The sequence below is a fragment of the Oryctolagus cuniculus genome, chromosome X, assembly GCF_964237555.1.
Source record: "Oryctolagus cuniculus chromosome X, mOryCun1.1, whole genome shotgun sequence".
NCBI lineage: Eukaryota > Metazoa > Chordata > Mammalia > Lagomorpha > Leporidae > Oryctolagus > Oryctolagus cuniculus.
The window spans coordinates 91,464,569-91,484,150 of record NC_091453.1 but is presented as its reverse complement, the minus strand read 5'-3'; the positions used below and the strand labels follow the sequence as shown (position 1 = coordinate 91,484,150).

The 19,582-nt window shown below is 49.7% G+C and overlaps 1 protein-coding gene across 3 annotated transcripts in view; it reads left to right on the top strand.

Annotated features, from left to right (window-relative positions):
• Window positions 1–19,582, top strand: part of DRP2 (dystrophin related protein 2) — a 46,932-nt gene that overhangs the window by 14,293 nt on the left and 13,057 nt on the right. For 2 of the 3 annotated variants that reach the window (XM_002720371.5, XM_051827462.2), the window contains 14 exons: window positions 1,159–1,336; window positions 5,101–5,264; window positions 7,138–7,294; window positions 8,454–8,574; window positions 10,463–10,731; window positions 11,068–11,214; window positions 11,658–11,736; window positions 13,444–13,504; window positions 13,815–13,876; window positions 15,490–15,564; window positions 16,422–16,623; window positions 16,847–16,932; window positions 18,928–19,085; window positions 19,383–19,549. In XM_002720371.5, coding sequence (XP_002720417.1) covers window positions 1,220–1,336; window positions 5,101–5,264; window positions 7,138–7,294; window positions 8,454–8,574; window positions 10,463–10,731; window positions 11,068–11,214; window positions 11,658–11,736; window positions 13,444–13,504; window positions 13,815–13,876; window positions 15,490–15,564; window positions 16,422–16,623; window positions 16,847–16,932; window positions 18,928–19,085; window positions 19,383–19,549 — 1,865 coding nt within the window. In that variant the 5' untranslated portion in view covers window positions 1,159–1,219. Of the gene's footprint in view, window positions 1–1,158; window positions 1,337–3,696; window positions 3,894–5,100; window positions 5,265–7,137; window positions 7,295–8,453; window positions 8,575–10,462; window positions 10,732–11,067; window positions 11,215–11,657; window positions 11,737–13,443; window positions 13,505–13,814; window positions 13,877–15,489; window positions 15,565–16,421; window positions 16,624–16,846; window positions 16,933–18,927; window positions 19,086–19,382; window positions 19,550–19,582 lie in introns of those variants that run through there. The other variant, XM_051827463.2, reaches the window with a different exon arrangement.

Here is a 19,582-nt window from a genome sequence, read left to right as displayed (position 1 = left end):
TTTATTTTTGTACTGTTTGGAATGTTCTTTTTGTTTTATCTTCTCTGTCTAATAGCAATCCCGTTTCTTTTCATGACTCACCTCAAGTACATTTCATCGGTGGAGACTTGGTTTTTGAAGATTTTTGTTTTATTTACTTGAAAGGCAGAGCGAGAGGGAGAGGGAGAGAGAGAGAGAGAGAGGGAGACTTTCCATCCACTGGTTCACTCTTCAAATGGCCGCAGTGGCTGGAGCTGAGTCTAGCTGAAGTCAGCAGCCTGGAACTCCATCTGGGTCTCCCACATGGGTGGCAGGGGCCCAAGCACTCTGGTCATTTTCTGCTACTTTCCTAGGCGCCTTTGCAGGGAGCTGGGTCAGAAGTGGAGCAGCCAGGACTTGAACCAACGCCATGACACCTGCCCCCTGTGAAGACTTTTCTCGACATGACCAGACAGAGCTTGCCTTTCCCTCATCTGTCTCTGTTTTCTATTACATAAAAACTTCTATTATTAATGCAAATAACACTTTATGGCCTTTATTTTTCCCATGTTGGTTTGCTCTGTATTGTGGACGCTCCAGGGGTAGGCCCCGTGTCTTTTTCATCTCTGTGCCTCCTCAATCTAGACATTCTCAACTCACTGTACTCTGAACACGCTGTGCCTTTTGGGGACACCCACGTTTGCACAGGTGGCTTGGTTAGCCAGGAATGACTTTCTGTGCATAGGCAAACGTCTACTTATCCTTTGGGACTCATCTCAAATGCAATCTCTTGGAAATCTGTGTACAGTCTCAGGTAGCTAGCTGTTCCCACTCTGTGTGCGTCAAGCCTTCTGGTCAAACCCTGATGATAGCATTTGCCACATCTGCATCTGTTACAATTAGTGACTTACATGACTGCCTCCCTGACCCATGCCCCTCCCCCCAGCTACCAGGTGATGCCATCTCAGATAGCACTTCATATTTGTGGCTCTAGCCCAAAGCATAATAGGCAAACGAGAAATACTTGGTAGATCAATAATTGAGAAGAGAGTCTCATGGTGTGTGGTGGTCTGGCAAGAATTACTGGGTAGGTCAGTAAACATTGACTACTTACCCTACTTACCCTACCTCTGGGTAGGGGCTGCAACCATAGGCCTTCTCCAGGGCTGGCCTCTGAAGTTCTCCTTGTTACTCTTCCAGGTGCTTTATGTTCAACAGTAGGTGCAGTGCCCATTCTCACCCCCCATGAGCCTTTGTTCTGATGCAACCGATGGTCATGCAGGGATGCCCTTACACCCTCCCACGATGTCATGAGTGGAGGGCAGCTGACCGCTTCCACCACAGCAGCAGCCTCCGAAGCACCTGCCCCCAGGCTCAGGTAAGAGTGTGCTGATCGCCAAAGACCTGTGGAGGACAAGTGGACACTGGATCTGTGTGTGCCCGCGGGGTGGCTGTGTTTCAGAAGGGGTGCTCTGTATACATAAACCCCTCGGATAACATGGGGCCTCCTCCGGCTCCATCCCTTGTCACTCCTGAGGCCTGTTATGGGGCATAGGGCACAGAAGGGGGGTAAGCATGTTAACCTCCTAAGACTTCCAGATGTGGGCAGGTCGCAGTGCAGCAAGCTTTTTCAGGGCGTGGCGCAGGCTGAGGCGGGAGCTTCCCTTGCTTGGCTTCTCCATGGCGTGCCTTACGTTCTGCAAGGAGCTAGCTCTCTCTTGCCGCTGGCTCTTCCTCTCAAGTGCCCAGTCTTCCTCACAACTCCTGCCTTAGCCTCACTTAGAATTCCCGGAGCTTCCTGCCCGCCTCTCTGTCTCTGCTCCCCTAGGAGTACGGTGGTGCTGGTTGTGGACCTGCCTGGGTGTATTGGTAGGTGGGTCGAGGAGGTGTGGAAAGACAGTGATTGAGCGTGGGCAGCCCGCCTTCCTGAACATGAGAGAGACCCAGGGAAAGGTGACTGGACGAGGGGACACAGAAGCACACCTCGAGTCGGTCGCCCTCCAGTGTTGTGTCTCCTGGGGTCTCACAGATGGGCTGCGATGCCAGGGGAGCAGGCAGCAGCTGAATCCCCAGGGAGGAGGGGAAAGAGAGAGAGAGAGAGAGAGAGAGAGAGAGAGAGGCAGCAGCACGGAGGGAGACTGTGGGTGCTGGGGAGCCCGCTTTGGGGGAGCATGAGAGCAAGACACAGTGCTGAGGCATGAGGCGCAGGTTTCCCTGAGCTGTTTGCCATCTCTAGCCAGAAAGCGCTGCCTCTAACATCATCTCCAAGCCAGGGTCAACTTAGAGACCTGAGTAACCGGCCCCAACCCCTCTCTTTGACTGCAGTCCGGTTGCTCTGCCTTCCCTGCTGCCTTTGTGTCAGGGGTTGGGAGCCCAGTGTGAGACACAAACAGGTAGAAGGTATTGACAGGGAAAGGGAACAGAGAGGCAGTTAGTGCCCGGGCTTTGCCCTTTGTGTACCTGCCTTTGCTGGGTGGGGCTCGAGTGTTTGCGGGGACTTCGGGGTGCAGGGCACTGAGAGGAGTGTGGGAGCTGGGTAGGGATAGGGAACTCAGAAGGCCTGAGGGAGTGAAAGGCTACCATGGGTGGGGCCCAGCTCATTATGGGCGCTTCTCCCAGAGCCAGCATGGCTGGGTTGTGGCTGGGCCACAAGGGCCTCTTTCTAACTCTGGGGCACCCCCCAGCCCAGAGACTCTGTGAGACTGGCTTGAGCCCAAATATGGCAGCATGAGTGAAGCTTCGGCCAGCAGGAGGGCAAGAGCCACTCCCAGCTCTTGGCCTGTTGTTCCCTGCCGGCCCCCAGCCACCCCAGCTGGCTCCACCCTAGACCTCCCCAGGAAGGGTCAGGCAGCTGTTGCAAGTATTCCTGTAGGTGGGGCTCAGCATGGAAACAATGTGGAGCTGTGCAGAGCCCAGAAAACTGTGGGAGATACACGAGGATGGGAACAGAACCCTTTTTGGTAAAAACCACGTATTTGCTCTTCGTGTTGAAGTGTGGGCGCCTAGCTTGGGAATGTTAACCTTTCCCCCGGCAAACACCAGCGAAGAAGAGGGACCATTTCCAGGAGGGGTACCGGCTGATGGGAAAAGGATTTCCCTGGGGTCCCTGGGTCGCCGAGGCTGGGCACAGAAGCCTCCCTGTCCAGGGATCCCGCTGTGCTCACTCCCTCCCCTGCAGCGCTCCAGGCCCCACCCCTTTCCCCAGCAGCAGCGAGAGGCCTGCAGGCTGTGGCTTTCCTCCACTGTTGTCTGCGTCTCTGGGTGAGGCCCGAGCAGCCCACATGTTCACCGTGGGCTCCCATGAATCTCATTTGAGAATAATCAAATGCGGCCGTGCGGTGGCTCTGTCCCGGGGGTGCCACCCGCGATCCTCGCTGTCTGAGGGGCTCAGCCAGTGGAGGACAGGTTTGTTGGGCAAGCCCAGCCTCCTGCCAGCCCAGAGGTTTGTCCCCATGGGGGTCTGATCCTTCCCCCACCTCGGGAGGGCTGCGCCTGGAGGTGCAGGGAGCCCTGTGCATGTTCCCTGGAAAGGGAAAAGAGATGGCCAGAAGCTGCCCCCCGCGTGGCCCTCCTTAGCGCCATGGAATGCCCAGTCCCACTCCCGCCATCCCTGCCAGTCTGGGAAGGCCATCCTGGCCCTCGGCTGGTGGGCCCGGTTGGGAGCAAGCCGGAATTCCCCAGGGACAAAGCTGTGATTCACCGGCCAGGTCCTGACATAGCCGCCCCCTCTGGATTCCTGGGGGGTCAGGAAACAAACAGGGGGCCAGCCCCCCGCCTCCTGGCCTGGCTCAGCTCTGTGTGCCTCCCTGAGTAGCCTTGCTCAGAGTCCGTCTGGACTCTGCCTCTTTGCGGCTCACCAGGCGTTGCGTCCGGATTCCTGCCGGCCATAACCATGGAGCTGCCTGATCCTGCCACAGACCCCCCCGGCAGCACAGGTAGGGTCAGCCCCGTGGGGCCGCAGGGTGGCTGAGCTCTAAGCTTTGCCCAGAGCTTGGCAGCTCCCTCACTGTTCTTTCACAGTGCGGCTGTGGGCTGTGGTTTTAATGGGATGATTGCTTTCCTAAATTGCCTGGTGGGTCTGGTGTGGGGAGGAAATACGGTTTGCAGGACGGAGGAGAGGAGAGGACTCCCAGCCACTAATAGGGCCATTTTCCTTGCACACAAAGGCAAGTAGGTGGACAAGCAGGCAGGTGAGTGCGTCTCCCCAGGCAGCAGGGCAGCAGCCCAGGCTGAAATTTATTTCCTCCTCCAATTTCTCTTCTCTCCACCCACACCTGCCTCCTGGCTGGGCAGCCCTAGCGCTGTGCTCTAAGTAGCTACCTTCTTAAGGGCTCATTGGCATAAGTGCATTCCTCCAGAATCCCCCCTCCCCCCCAAAAAAGCCCTACCAGTACCCCAGAGGGCAAGGGGTGGGTTCCGAGCCGGAGGGTCCAGGCCAGATTCAGGCAGGCTGTGTGGCTTGCATCTTGGCTGAGGATTCTGGTCAGAGTCCTCTGGGCAGCAGGCTCCAGAATGTTCTTTTAGCCCTGCCCCACCCCATGGAAGAGGAGTAGTGCTCTTTAGGGCTACTTCCAAGCTTCCAGTTGTGGTGGGAAGTGTGAGTGGGGAAAGAGGAGGGGACACTGAGGCCTGGGAACATTCGGGAAGCAGGACCTCTATTATAGGTCGCTCGCTCTGGTGATCTGCTTGCTCGCTGTCTGAATCTCTGTGGTGCAGCCTCTCAACTCTCTTTCTAGAAGGCTGGATGAACTGTGCGAAGTACGAGCTTGCAGCTCGCCTGGATTGCTAGGTCGTGGTCGCTAGCCTTTGGGAAATCCTGAGCAGCTTTCTGCTGGACATCAAGTCACCGCCAGGATCCCACCTGGGCAGTGGTTCCGGCAGAATTTACACTAAGCAGAGTAATCACCATAGCTGTCAGCAGTCTTATGCAATCAACCGGGACCAAGCGCACACCTTGCCGTGACCAGGGCTGCCGAGTCTTTCTGTATCTCACTCCCTGAACGTACACAACAGAGGATAGGATTTCTGAGCGCTGAGAGCAGCCCTTCTCTCGCCTTGCTCACACTGGTCCCTCCCCTGGCTTGCTGCAAACCAGGGAGTGGCGCACTCCAGGGATCACAGGATATCTGTGTTTCTGTCCAGGTTAGAGCTGCCGTCACCACCCCTGCACCTCCTCAAGATGGTGCCGGGGTTCCCTGCTTAAGTCCAAAGCTGTTGAACGGGTCTGTTGGTGCCGCTGGCCCCCTGGAACCGGCAGCCATGAATCTGTGTTGGAATGAAATCAAGAAGAAGAGTCACAACCTCCGGTAAGGCCTGGCCCACAGAAGCAGGTGCCTTAAGGAATTGCCTGGGACATGGTTGGGCTCCGTTTGCAACAGCAGCTTGGCATTGCTCTCTCAGCCTGTGTGTCCCCCGTCCTCAGTCTCGCCATCCACTTCTCCCGTGCCTTCTCTGGCACTTGGGAAAAAGCCCTGCATTAAAATCAGGAGGCTGGGCCGGCACTGTGGCTCAGTAGGCTAATCCTCTGCCTTGCGGCGCCGGCACACCGGGTTCTAGTCCCAGTCAGGGCGCCAGATTCTGTCCCAGTTGCCCCTCTTCCAGGCCAGCTCTCTGCTGTGGCCAGGGAGTGCAGTGGAGGATGGCCCAAGCACTTGGGCCCTGCACCCCATGGGAGACCAGGATAAGTACCTGGCTCCTGCCATCAGATCAGCGCGGTGTGCCGGCTGCGGCGGCCATTGGAGGGTGAACCAACGGCAAAGGAAGACTTTTCTCTCTGTCTCTCTCTCTCACTGTCCACTCTGCCTGTCAAAAAAAAAAAAAAATCAGGAGGCTTAGAGTTCAGCTTCAGTTTTAAGTAGTTGTGTCATCTTGGTGAGTTGTTTGAGTTCTCCGAATTTTAGCTTCCACTGGCGTCAGTTTTTACGAATGGGGGTATATACTACCTGTCCTCACTACCTCATGGCTTTGTCGTGAGGGTTCCAGTGTGAGAAAATGCTTCCTAAAATTAAAAGTACTGATGTGCAGGTGAAGGAAAGGCTTAGTCAGTCCTCCTCTTCTGCTCAGAGCTGTCCTCCATCTTGGTAGGTCCCATCCTCTACTGCCCTCCGTTCCCATGCGTGGGTTAGCAGCCTGGCTGTTCCTCCTCAGGCGAAGGGCAGCTCACGAAGAGCCTGAAAGCTAGTTCTGCATCCGTTCTCTTTCCCCTGCCCCTGTATGTACACCTGCCATGTTTCCTTTCCAGACTCTATCACGCAAGCCCAAACCCCTGGCTTCTGTTGTAGGCTCTGGAGTCAAATACACCTCAGTTCAAATCATAGCTCTACCAGTGACTTAACTGTGTGGCCCTGGACAAACTCTGAACCTCTCTGTAGGCAACAGTAATGCCTACCCTGTAAGGTTGTCGGGAGAATTAGTTGAGGTAATAACTTAGGTAAATAGCTTGGCCCAGATGGTGTGGAGCGATGAATAATGACAGTTATAATTTGCAGCTGCAGGAAGTGGCCTCGGTGGCTGCAGGCAGCTCTGAGCAGCTTCTGTCTTCCTACCTCTTGGACCTCGGCTCATGGTTCATTTGGGAGTGGGGAGAGGCGGACAAAGAATTACATGGTACAAATGTTTTTGCTTCCATATCTCGAACATCTAGCCAGGGTTTCTGTCATCTGTTGGGTCCCTTGCGCTGCTGACACTCATACTGGTATGCATCCTTGCACGTGGGCATGCCCACGCTCAGCCACCCAACTTGTCCTTGCCACTCACTGAATCCCCTCCTGCTCACAGGTGGGCTCAGGTGAGCACTGGGACATCACTTGAATTCCGCTAGGGCAAGAGGGGAACCAGCCAGCTGTCACCTCGCTTGCCCTTGCTCAGTTTCCTGCCCTTCCCAGCCAGATGCAGCTGAGGTCCACAAAGTGACATTTCAAGCCCTTCAAATGTGGGATGCCTCCAGAGCCATGGTCCCACTCACTGGGTTTAGTACTGTGTTCCCTGTGGAGTTGCCTTGGGACCTCTGTGGGTGGGGAAGAGAGAGGGCTCTGGGGCCCCCTCCCACTTCAACCAGAGCAGCTCCTCTTGAATCAGTCTTATATATTAAGATTCCACATGAATGGTTTTCGGGGTGGGGGGGATGTTTTATGGCTTTAAAAGAAGTTAAACCCCACTGCTCTTACCCATTGTGTGCAGTGCTCGCCTGGAGGCCTTTGCGGACCACAGCGGAAAACTCCAGATCCCTCTCCAAGAGATTATCGACTGGCTCAGCCAAAAAGATGAGGAGTTATCAGCTCAGCTTCCCCTACAAGGGGATGTGGCCCTGGTGCAACAGGAGAAGGAGACACACGCGGTAGGTTATGGTCATGGAGGTCATGGTGAGTAGCTTCTTAGTCTGGAAGGAGTCACTTCTGCAAGACTCTGGGAGACCAGTAGCTCTGCTTACACCCCAAAAGGCATAGGAGGCTATGTGCTCTTCCTGGTCTTTCCTTCCTACCATTCCAGTCACATGCTGACCTCCCTAAAAATCCTGCCCTGATTTTTAATGGTACAGAGAAATTAATATAATATAGTAGTCAGTGAAAAAAATTAAAGGATAAAAAATTATGTATGAATGGATTTCAATTATATAAGAAATAGATATAGGTGTGTGTGCATGAGAGACATGTATATTTAACAACACAGGAAGGAACTCTATCAAAATATTATCTGTGGTGAACTCTGCATGTTGAAATTGGAATCCTTTTTCGTTCCCTTCATCATAGTCTTTTGAAATTCCTGATATTTCTGTTATATATATATATATATATAGCCTTTATAGTCAGAATATAACATTATATGTTTATTTAAAATGAATATAGAATGGAATATAATATAGCAGGAAAACTATGAGTGAGTCTTATAGACATATGTTGAGTGAAAAGCCAGATACAAAAAGAGTGTATGGTTCCATTTATATAAAGTTTAAAAACAGGCAAAGCCAATTAGCGATTTTGTAGGTCAGGATCGTGGTCCCCTTTGGGAAGGAAGGGTGTGAGAGTGACTGGCAGGGGCCACCAGGGGGCCTTCTGGGACACCCACGGAGTTCTTGACCTCAGTGCTGGCTACACAGTTGGAATCACTCTGTGGAAACTCATCAAGCTGGATACTTTGATTTTGTAGTCTGCCTATTTCAACAAAAATGTAATTAACATTTTAATATAAATCCTTACCATCCTGCTTTTGACTTCTCTAAGCCCTTTAACAGGGAACTTTCTGAGTCTTCCAGAGAACCAAGGTGTCTATGTTTCTGTGTGCCGTGTGGCCTAGGGAGGCCCACTTCATACCCAGTAGACCTTCCGGTGTCAGGGTTATCCTGCCTGTAAGGAGAGCTGTTCCTCCTTTTGTTGTAGTGGCCCAGAGATGCCTGAGAATGCCACAGGACCAAGTCACATTGAGAAGAAAGGTGTCAAATGCAGGCTAGAATTCAAAGCGATTGAAAGACTTTCCTTATCTGTTGCTAAACCTCACAGGCATTTATGGAAGAAGTCAAATCTCGGGGCCCCTATATCTACTCTGTACTGGAGTCAGCCCAGGCCTTCCTGTCCCAGCACCCCTTTGAGGAGTTAGAGGAGCCTCATTCTGAGAGCAAAGGTGGGTGGCTTTCCATTCCCCCCCTTCTTCTTGAGCTATGTACCCTTAAATAAATGTCTTCCTGTCCTCCCCAAACTCATTTTCTCACCTGTTATCTAGGGAGGATAGTTTTTCCCCGAGGAGTCCAAAGTTTGGAAGGGGCATGATTTACACTGTAAGGAAAATCAGAGAACAGGGCCTAGAGCAGGGGTCGCCAGCTCTAGGCTGGTGGGTGGCCCAAAGCTGTGGGTGGCTCTCTGGAGAATCACGTGTGGCCTTTTAATGAAGCATGAAAAAGAGAAAAGAACACTCAAATGAATTGAACTAACTCAGCAAATAAAAGTAACAGTATGTTCTTTTTTTTTTTTTTTTTTTTGACAGGCAGAGTGGATAGTGAGAGAGAGAGACAGAGAGAAAGGTCTTCCTTTTTGCCATTGGTTCACCCTCCAATAGCCACCACTGTTGGTGCGCTGCGGCCAGCACACCGCGCTGATCCGATGGCAGGAGCCAGGTGCTTCTCCTGGGCCATCCTCCACTGCCTTCCTGGGCCACAGCAGAGAGCTGGCCTGGAAGAGGGGCAACCGGAAAAGAATCCGGCGCCCCGACCGGGACTAGAACCTGGTGTGCTGGCACCGCTAGGTGGAGGATTAGCCTATTGAGCCACGGGGCCAGCAACAGTATGTTCTTAAACACACTGCTGTATCCCCACCTGGAGGGACACGCAGGGATGCTCTCATTAACCAGCAAGCAGGCAACCTTTTTTTTTTTTTAAACCTAATCTGTTACATGGTGAGCTTCAAGAGGCAAACTGACTGTGGCTCTTTTCTACTGACCCTTGTGTTTTTTGGCCCCTTCCCTCGACAGAGAGGGTCACTCCTGGTCTCCATTCAAATCAAGCAGTCTGAGTGGTGGCCCAGCAAGGCCTCTTCTCCAGAAAGAATTGTCAGTCCTCTGAGATGAACTGTGAAGAGCCTGGAAGTATCTTTCATTAACTGAACCATCGACCCACTCCACTTACCCTTTCAGTTTATTTCTGTCTCTCAGTAGGACGACTAGTACTAAATTGGCTGCCCAATGGGGCTTAGGTAGGACAAGCTCAAGAAACAGCAGGATTATTCCAGTATGCTGAGCTTGGGGGCTTGGAATCTTCTTTTGAGAGAGGTTTGAGGAAAGAAGAGGAGACTTACAAATTGGAAACCTTGATGGAAAAGCTGGTCACGTGAAACCTACATCTCTTGGGTTGGGTCTTCATAAAATGCCTCCTTTCTTTGGATAGAAGTGAGCAGCAGCAGATACTGATGCAAAATCACGTTCCAGGGTCATGGGAATAGGACTCTGGATGATTCATCTCATTATAGCTCTTAGTGTATTTTACTCACTACTTACCTTGCCTGTATTTTTTTTAATGAGGAAATCCTTGTGATATAGTAAATGGAAAGAAAATGGTCTTTTGACTGGTGCCAGATACATGAGCCAACATGTGATAAAATGGCACAGGACTAAATACATGCATGTACACACACACACACACACACACACACTGAATACACACAAATAAAACTAAGGAACGCTGAACACAATTGGTGGATTTTGTCACTGACAGAAGAATCCTGGTTGTGATATTGTACTATCGTTTTGCATCTAGGGAAAGTGGATGAGGGGCACATCATATGATCTCTGCATGTTTTCTTGTGATTGCATGTGATCTACATGATCTCAAAAGAGTTTAACTAAAAAAACCCTAAATGTGCAAAAGGAGCTCAACCATGAAAAAAATATGTACTTGTATATGACTACACACACACACACACACACGCACATTTTTTACAAAGGGTTATCTTTGTCTCTGTCTTTCCTTGGACTGTCCCTGCCTGGTTGGCTTGATGTGGATTTCTGCCTGCACTTGAAGATACCTCCCCTAGACAGCGGATCCAGAATCTTAGCCGCTTTGTGTGGAAGCAGGCGACAGTGGCCAGTGAGCTATGGGAGAAGCTGACAGCCCGCTGTGTGGACCAACACCGCCACATTGAACGCACTCTGGAGCAGCTGTTGGAGATCCAAGGGGCAATGGAGGAATTAAGCACCACTCTGACCCAAGCTGAGGGAGTCCGAGCCACTTGGGAGCCCATTGGCGATCTCTTCATTGATTCACTCCCAGAGCACATCCAAGCTATTAAGGTACACAAGCCCCTCTTCCCAGGCTATAGTCCAGTCCAATGCACTGATCTGCTGAGACTCCATTGTTAGCCTGAACTACAGTGGAGCTGCTGTCAGTTTATGTGCTGATTTGGGGCTGGTTTGGCTGGAGTCTCCTCTGTTCTTCTACCATCTTCTCTTTCCCTGGGGTTTCCTGAGAGGGTAAGCATAGTGGCCACCCAAACCTTAATCTAGTTGCCCTAACAGCCAAGCACCTAGGTTGTGTTGTTGAAACAAACCTCTGGGTGAAGCGAGGTAACTAATAGTTGCTCTTCCCCACTCTCTGTCTGCTGTGGCACTTGGGTCTTGGCTTTCTAGCTCTTCAAAGAAGAATTCTCCCCCATGAAAGACGGAGTGAAGCTAGTGAATGATCTGGCCCACCAGCTCGCCATTTCAGATGTGCACCTGTCAATGGAAAATTCCCGGGCCCTGGAACAGATCAACAGCCGATGGAAACAGCTACAGGTAGAAGAGCAGTCTGCAGTGAGCTGTGAGAAGGCACCTCCATCTTACCAGGCCTGAGGGGAGCTTGTCAGGCCCAGAGGAAATGGAGGGGTGTTGAAATGAGACTTAAATGGGGAAAGAGAACAGAGCACATGGAGCCAGGGAACAGGATCCTTTAAGCTATAAGAAGTGATTCAAATGAAGAAATGAGAAAGGTCTGTCTAGATTTGGGCACTCAGGATAAACAGAGGCAGGGAAAGAGTGTTTGTGGCCTGGAATTAGGGATGGTCTTCTCTGACCCTTGGAAGTGCAGGGGGAGGGCTAGGAGTTAGGTGATGATGACAGGGGCTGCAACTGGACAAAAGCTAGTCTAAAGAGAGCTCATAGAGATTCTTGGAGGTGTCTGTGAATCCCACACTTAATAGCTGTGATTAATCCGCTGGTTTCCTATATTCTTTCCACAGGTGTCAGTTGGTGAGAGGCTTAAGCAACTCCAGGATGCCCACCGGGACTTTGGGCCGGGGTCACAGCACTTCCTCTCCTGTATGTGAGCCAAACTGGACTTGTCCTAGCAGAACCTCGGCAACCTTCCAAGGCAGCGTACTGCCTCCCCCTGGAGTCCTGGTGGGAGCCCAGTATGCCTTGAAATCCAAGAAGCAGTGAGAATGAAGGAGTATAGTGGTTAAAAGAATAGGTTCTTGAATCAGAGACCTGGGTCTGAGTCACAGTGCCTCACTTTGATAGCTGTGCAAGCTTGACAAAATAGCTTAGCCTTTCTGAACCTCAGTTTTCTCATCTGTAAAACAGGGAAAATGTTACCTAGTTCATCAGGTTATGGGGATTAAATGACTTTATTTGGTCAACAATATTTTATTGAGGGCCTACTATGGACCAGGTAGGTGTTGGGGTTGCATCAGTGAGCAAGACAGAAATCCTTAAACTTGGAAATGTTACCTTCGGCAGGGAAGCCAGACCATAAGCAAATAAGTAAAAAAAAAGAAGTATAAGGTCAAATGGTGATGAGTGCTGTGGGAAGAATTAAAGCAGGGAAGGAGTGGATAGGAAGTGTAGTACCTAAGCAGAGGGGCATTGCAATTTTGGAATAGTGGGGCGAGCAAACCCTCACCAAGAGGGTGGCAACTGAACCTAAAGGAAGTGAAAGAATGAACTATGTGGAAAGTTGAAGGAAGTGCATACTAGGCAGAGGGAATAGCAATGTCTGGACTCTTTAGGCAAGGGCATGCTGGAGGAACAGCTAACAGACCTGTGTGAAAGAGAGCAAAGAGCGTAGAAGTAAGGGAAGGCCCAAACATAGAGGATCTGGCAGGCAAAGGGAAGAATTTCAGATTTTATTATGGATGGAATAGAGGATCTTTGGCTGGGTTGAGTCAAAGAGTGACACAATCTGACTTATGTTTCAACAGTGTTGACCATGATGTTGGGGCCAAGAGCTGGAGCAGGGAGACCTGTTAGGAGGCACATTGCAGTAATCCAGGGAAGGGATTATGGTGGCCCAGACCAGAGGTAACAGTGGAGATGGTGAGAATATACAGGTAGAAAACTAGATAGGTACACAAAGCTTTGAGTATGGTATCTGGCACATGGTAGGAGCTTAATGAATGTTAACCACAGTTAGACTTACTGCTATAATAATCACTAACATGCAGACAGACCTGAAGAAACTCTTGCTGTCACAATCACTGACATGCAGCTAGACCTTGCAATGAGAAAGTTGGCCAGGTAACCTGAGCCTCTCTTGGAAGATGTGGAAAATAGACACTGGGAAGAGACAGGCATGAATTTCCCAAGTTCCTCATGAGAGAGGGAAATGGGTAGTGCCATTCCCTGCTGGCCCACAGGACTGAAGAACTTGACCACAGAAGGTGCGAGGGCTTAGAGTCCCAAGAAGAAAGTAGTGTCCACTTCATATCCGCAGGAGCAATGCAGCTGCCTGCCGTTGAATGGCAGCCTGCTTGGGGAGAAAATTGGCAGGGTGGCCAAGGTCAGGTAATCCTCTTCAATGCCCTTGCCACATATCTGATATCTTAGGGCATCAGTGACAACGTCTTCCCCATCCCTGGCCCTAATGTCAGGTAGAGAAGTGTGTTCATTAAAAGTGTTTTGGGGTCCACCCTCAGGATCTGTTAAGAGTCAGGCATCCCCTTTTGGGATTGAACCCCTGTTTGGGAAGATGCAGCAGGGCCTGAAGAGCATTAATAGCCAGCTCTCTTTCTCTTTCTTCTTTACCAGCCTCTGTCCAGGTTCCCTGGGAAAGAGCAATTTCACCCAATAAAGTTCCCTACTATATCAAGTGAGTTACCATCTGAATCAGATGCGGGTCAGTCACCTGCCCACCCTCTCCCTCGCCTGTCTTTTGACTGCCTGTCTCTGTCACTCCTTGTCTGTTGGGATTCCTCCATCGAGTCCAATTTTTCTTCTTCATCTCAAGGGCACAAGATTGTACCTGGGTAAAGATGAACCTTTGTGCTTTGGAATCTTCAGGGTTAACCCTTGGATCCTGTTTCTTCTTGTATCCAACCTGTCACTGAGTGGTGCACACACATGTGTGTGGGGGTGGGTAGGGGAGTGAACCCTGGTGCTATTGATGGTTTTGTTTGTAGCCACCAGGCTCAGACCACATGCTGGGACCATCCCAAGATGACAGAGTTATACCAAACCCTAGGTAAGAATGTGGGGTTCCTGTATGGGTGGATGCCTATACAGCTGCCTTTGTCCTAGAATGTCCATTGATAGATGAATGCATAAAGAAAACATGGTGTTTGTATACAATGGGATACTATTCAACTTTGAAAAAGGAGATTCTGCCATTGGCAGCAACACAAATGAACCTGGAGGCCATGATGCTAAGTGAAATAATCCAGACATAGAAGGAGAGACACTACATGATATCACTTATGGGGAATATCAAATAGTCAAACTCGTGGAAGCTGAGGAGAGAATGGTGGTTGTCAGGGGCTAGAGGGAGGAGAGAACAGGAAGATATTAGTCAAAGGACACAGGTTTCATTATGCAGATGAGTAGCAATACTGGGTTGTATCCTTAAAAATTTGCTAAGATAGTAGACCTTATGTTTAGTGTTCCTATAAAACCAGTAATAAAGAGGCCAGGAGGAAACTTTTGGAGGTGCTGGATGCAATTATGGCATAGATGGTGGTGATGGTTTCAATGTATGTATATTTATCTCCAGACTCATCAAGTTTTATATATTAAATAATTCATATGTACAGAATTTCTTTTTGGTATTCCAATAATACCTCAATAAAGTGGTTACAAAGAAAAAAGAATAGAGAGGAATCCCAACCAATATGTCAGTGAGTGCCTTGTCCTTTCTCCCACAGCCTTCCTACCTTTCCCTCTATACCTTCCTCAGTGGGAGGCTCTACCTTTCCCCCTAGACCATCCTATCATCCCATTCAGGAATTATGCCTGTAGATGTGAAACCTGATCTGCTTTGAAACACACTGTGCAGGCTGTGAGGAGAGTGACTGTTGTGTACCTTATCTTTGCCTATTAAGGAACACTCACCATTATGTTGCAAATTTTACCCATGTGCATGCATGTGACTATAATTCATACAGTTCCATTGCTGTAGAGTGATCCATTGTGTACCATACAGTTTCTTTATCCATTTTATTATTGAGTTTCTAGTTTGGAGCTAATAACAGTGTTTATTAGTTTATTAAAATGGAAGAGTTTTTGTACATGTCTTCTAGTACATCCATACAAGGGTTTCTCCAGGGCATGTTTTTCAGTCTGCAAGTCCTAACATTGTGTCAGTGCATGTGACAAGCAGTTTGAAAAACTGAAACAGACTAGGAAATATTAGCATGCAGCAGATCCTTAGTAAGAGTTATATTTGATATTAATTTCCTACTTTTCCTTTGTCCAATGAACTAAAGAATTGCTTCCAGAAATGTTTGATTCAGTTGTTTATACATGCATACATGTGTGTATGTATACTGAATTATAAAATGAATTTCTTACCATGAATTTTGGTCAAAGAATGCTTGTAAATTACTGTTCTGGGATATGTAAGCTGGCTGAGTGGTAGACTCCATGATTATCCCCTTTTTCTAGGCAATATTAAGTTGTTTTCCAAGGTGATTTTATCAGTTCCCACTTCCACCAGCAATTCTCATTCATCCACATCCTTGCTGACACTTGCTATTGTCAGACTTCTATTTTTTGCCAACCTGGTGGGTGTAAAATAATATCTCATTGTGGTTTTAACTTGCATTTCCCTGATCTGAGTGGGTCTCTTTCCATTCTTTGCAGCTGATCTGAACAACATTAAGTTCTCAGCTTATCGCACTGCCATGAAGCTCCGCAGAGTCCAGAAGGCCCTGCGCTGTATGTCTCCCGTTGCACTTGCCTATGGCCTTCACCCCCTCCTCCTGTTTCTCATCTGTCTGCTCTTTCCCACTTTCATCCCACGTGGCCAGGGTTATTCATTGGCTTGGTGAGGACTCTCCAAAGGCTGGGCTATGCCAGCTGTGCACCACATTTGCTCTTTCCAGGGCCTTTCTACTCTCTCCAAGCTCCAGACTTGGTTCCAAGGGAACTTCACAGCTCTCCTTCTCCTTGTCCCTTTTCCCCTGCCCAACATGGTTAATTAAGCAACTGCTTTGTGGCAAAAAGTATCCCAGCCCATGGGTTGCTATCTTGAGGTTATTGGATGCAACCCCAGAACAATTGAGGCCAATGCCAGTGGCTGCAGATATCATGTGCCCTCTGGCCTTTCTCAGAGATACTGTGCATTCAAGCTTCCTGGCCCAGGCTGATGGAGCACTGGGGGTAATTAAAATGCCACACCTGCCCAGCCATACCTGTGCCTTCACAGCTGGCATCACAGTTCTCAAAAGAAGGTTCATGTACTAGTCTATTTGTAGCTGAAACTTGTGTAAAGACAGAGAAACTTAAAATGGGATCTGATCTCTTGGGAATTAATACAACATAGGAGGTGAGTTTACTCACACCCCCCTCCCCCCATCTCCTTAAAACAGATGTCAAAGAATATATGGGCATAGAAAACATATCGGATTAATTTAGGGGATCCTTTGCTGCCTTTTCCCTGCTTGGGGTGAACAAGCTTGTATCATACTTGCAAACAATTTGTCTGGAGATTAATGCTGGTGGCCTTATCTCCTTGTCTAATCCCTGGGCTTCTACTTTGGGCTATATTTTCCCCTTTTTCCTTTCCTTTGCAGTGGACCTAGTAACTTTAACCACAGCCCTGGAGATCTTCAATGAGCATGATCTGCAGGCCAGTGAGCATGTCATGGACGTGGTGGAGGTCATTCACTGCCTGACTGCCTTATATGAACGCTTGGAAGAGGAAAGAGGCATTCTGGTCAATGTGCCACTCTGTGTGGACATGAGCCTCAACTGGCTCCTCAATGTTTTTGATAGGTAAAGGCCTTTAGCTCTGACAGCCTCCAGGATGAAATTCAATGGGGACATCTCAAGTGGGCAGAGTGGGAAGGGGCTGTTCCCATGGTGGACTTGAACCCAACTAAGCTTAAGGCACAGTAGGCACAGAGCCTTGCTGGGGTCAACTTAGCGAGGAAGATGACTGCCAAGATGTTAACCCTTTGCGTATGCTCATGCTCTCAGACTCTTCTCTTAAACCTAGTGGTCGGAGTGGAAAGATGCGGGCATTGTCCTTTAAGACCGGCATCGCATGCCTGTGTGGCACGGAAGTGAAGGAAAAACTTCAGTGTGAGTACAACTCCGAAGTCTGGAGTGGTGTTGGGTGGAGGGAGAGGTGTTGCAAGGAGGAGGAGGGATGTAACATGAGCAGAAGGTAGGTCTTCTGACACAGCAGAGGGCTACTCAGGCTACCTTGAGATGCTTCGTCGTCCAGTATATTGCAAAGGACACACAGTAGCTAAAGGCCAAGGAGGGGCCAAAGGCCTGATAATTTTCCCAGTGTCTCTCTGAGGGTTTGGTTTCTTTTGGTACTTCGCTGGGATCTGCACTGGCATCTTAGGGTATCCAGGGTCCAGACTTTCTAGTTCTATTCCCTTGTGCCCTATCAGACTTAGTCTTTCCCTAGTCTGAAGCTCAAGCCGTGTCGCATTCTCCTGGAGACTTCTCTTGTCACTACACCTGGAGTGCAACAATTCTCTTCATCTACGAAGGGATTTTGAACTCTGGTTTTGAACCTCGCTGGATGATAGGATCTTCACTTTCCCCTCTATCTGCATCTTATTTTCCACATGTTAAATTTTTTTTTTGTTGGGGATAGCAGTGTGTGTGTGGTTGCATCCTAATCTGTGCTGACTACTCTGCTACGTGGGGTGAACGCCAGTAGTTTAAACTAGACATGGTCCCTACTTCAGATGATTGATGGACCAGAGCAGGAGACAGAAGTAGAGAGAAAGTACTTTTTAAGAAATACTAATGAGGGCCGGTGCTGCAGTTCACTAGGCTAATCCTCTGCCTGCGGCGCCGGTACTCCGGGTTCTAGTCCCGGTTGGGGTGCCGGTTCTGTCCCGGTTGCTCCTCTTGCAGTCCAGCTCTCTGCTGTGGCCCAGGAAGGCAGCGGAGGATGGCCCAAGTGCTTGGGCCCTGCGCCCGCATGGGAGACCAGGAAGAAGCACCTGGCTCCTGTCTTCGGATTGGTGCAGCATTGGCCGTGGCGGCCATTTGGGGGTGAACCAACGGAAAAGGAAGACCTTTCTCTCTGTCTCCCTCTCACTGTCTAACTCTGCCTGTCAAAAAAAAAAAAAAAAAAAAAAAAAAAAAAAAACTAATGAGAAGAACCCGAATGGCAAAGAATGTGTGCTGCATCTGAACAGAAATCCCAGTGGGCTGGGAAAACTTTCCAAGGGAAGGACCTTTCCCAAGCATGTTGACTGCCATGATACTGTTAATCTCACGCAACGTTCCTCTGAGATGGGGTGACCATAACTGCTGAGCCTCAGTTGCAAGTAAGGAGCCTGCAGCACAGAGCTTCATGACTTGCTCAAGGTTCTCTGGGTAGTCAATAATGGGTCCATGACCCAAACCCAAGCTGTCTGTCTTCTACATCTGTGTGTTGTCTAAGCATTAGGTGAAGTCTGGCCTGGCCAGACAGTGACCTCTGGAAGAGGTGTACTAAGGTTGGATAGGGATAGAGGAGATCCTAAAAGGGTCAATACACCCTCTATTGAAATATAAGTACCATAGTCTGTTTCCCAACCACTTGGAGATAAGTTTTAGATGATTAAATGTTTTGAACTAGCTCCTCTTTTTGGCTTATCCATGCCAGTGTTTCTTTCCATTTGTGTGGATGATTGAGAGACTACTGCAGTATCAGACTACATGAGCTACACAAACACAGAAGGGTATGGCAGCCCAACTCGGGGTCATGCTCAGGTGCCCTGAGTCCATGCTCCTCATCTTGCTTCTTGAGGAATTTGTCTTCCCAGCAGTGTCACTTCTGTGTCTGGCACTGCTTTTACACATCTCTCTCTCTCTCTCTCTCTCTCTCTCTCTCTCCTCTCTCCCTGATGCCCTGTTTCTGTCTTCTTCTCTCTGAACTCAGACAATGCTCTTTTGAGTACTGGGCTTCTGGAAGTTCAGGGATGAACGTCCATGTATTTCAGTTTCAAAAGTCATCACATCAGTCTGTGTGCTCTTTCCCTGTCTCCCCCTTTCTGTTCTTTCTCCTCACACCATTCTGGCCATTCCTGCATGGGGGTTGGCCATTCTTCATGGTGCGGCTGGCAGACCTCTTCAGCCAAGTGGCCAACTCAGGCAGCCAGTGTGACCAGCGCCACCTCGGTGTCCTGCTTCATGAGGCCATTCAGGTGCCCCGTCAGCTGGGTGAAGTGGCGGCCTTTGGAGGCAGCAATGTGGAGCCCAGCGTCCGTAGTTGCTTCCGTTTTGTGAGTATGGAACCGCAGGGAGGGAGGGGGGCGATGGGCTATGCTTTTGATCTAGAGTACTCAGATACAAGGGTGTCTGTTGGGGTGGGGCAGCAGGATACAGGGTTCTCTGGGCTCTAGGATCAGAGTCCTCTTGGGGAGGGTGCCAGTGCCACTACAACAGAGCAGAACTTGGACACCTCTGGAGAACAGGCCACCACAGGTCCTGCTGGTCCCTCTGCTTCTCTGAGGGTGGTCATTCTAGGGACAAGAAACACTGGGCCTCAGTCATTCCCACTGGTCTTCCTGTTTCTGTAGAGCACTGGAAAGCCAGTCATTGAAGCGTCCCAGTTCCTGGAGTGGGTCAACTTGGAGCCGCAGTCCATGGTGTGGCTGGCTGTTCTGCATCGGGTCACCATTGCTGAGCAAGTGAAGCATCAGACCAAGTGCTCTATCTGCAGGCAGTGCCCCATCAAGGGGTTCAGGTAAGGAAAACAATACTTGCTGGGATGACAACA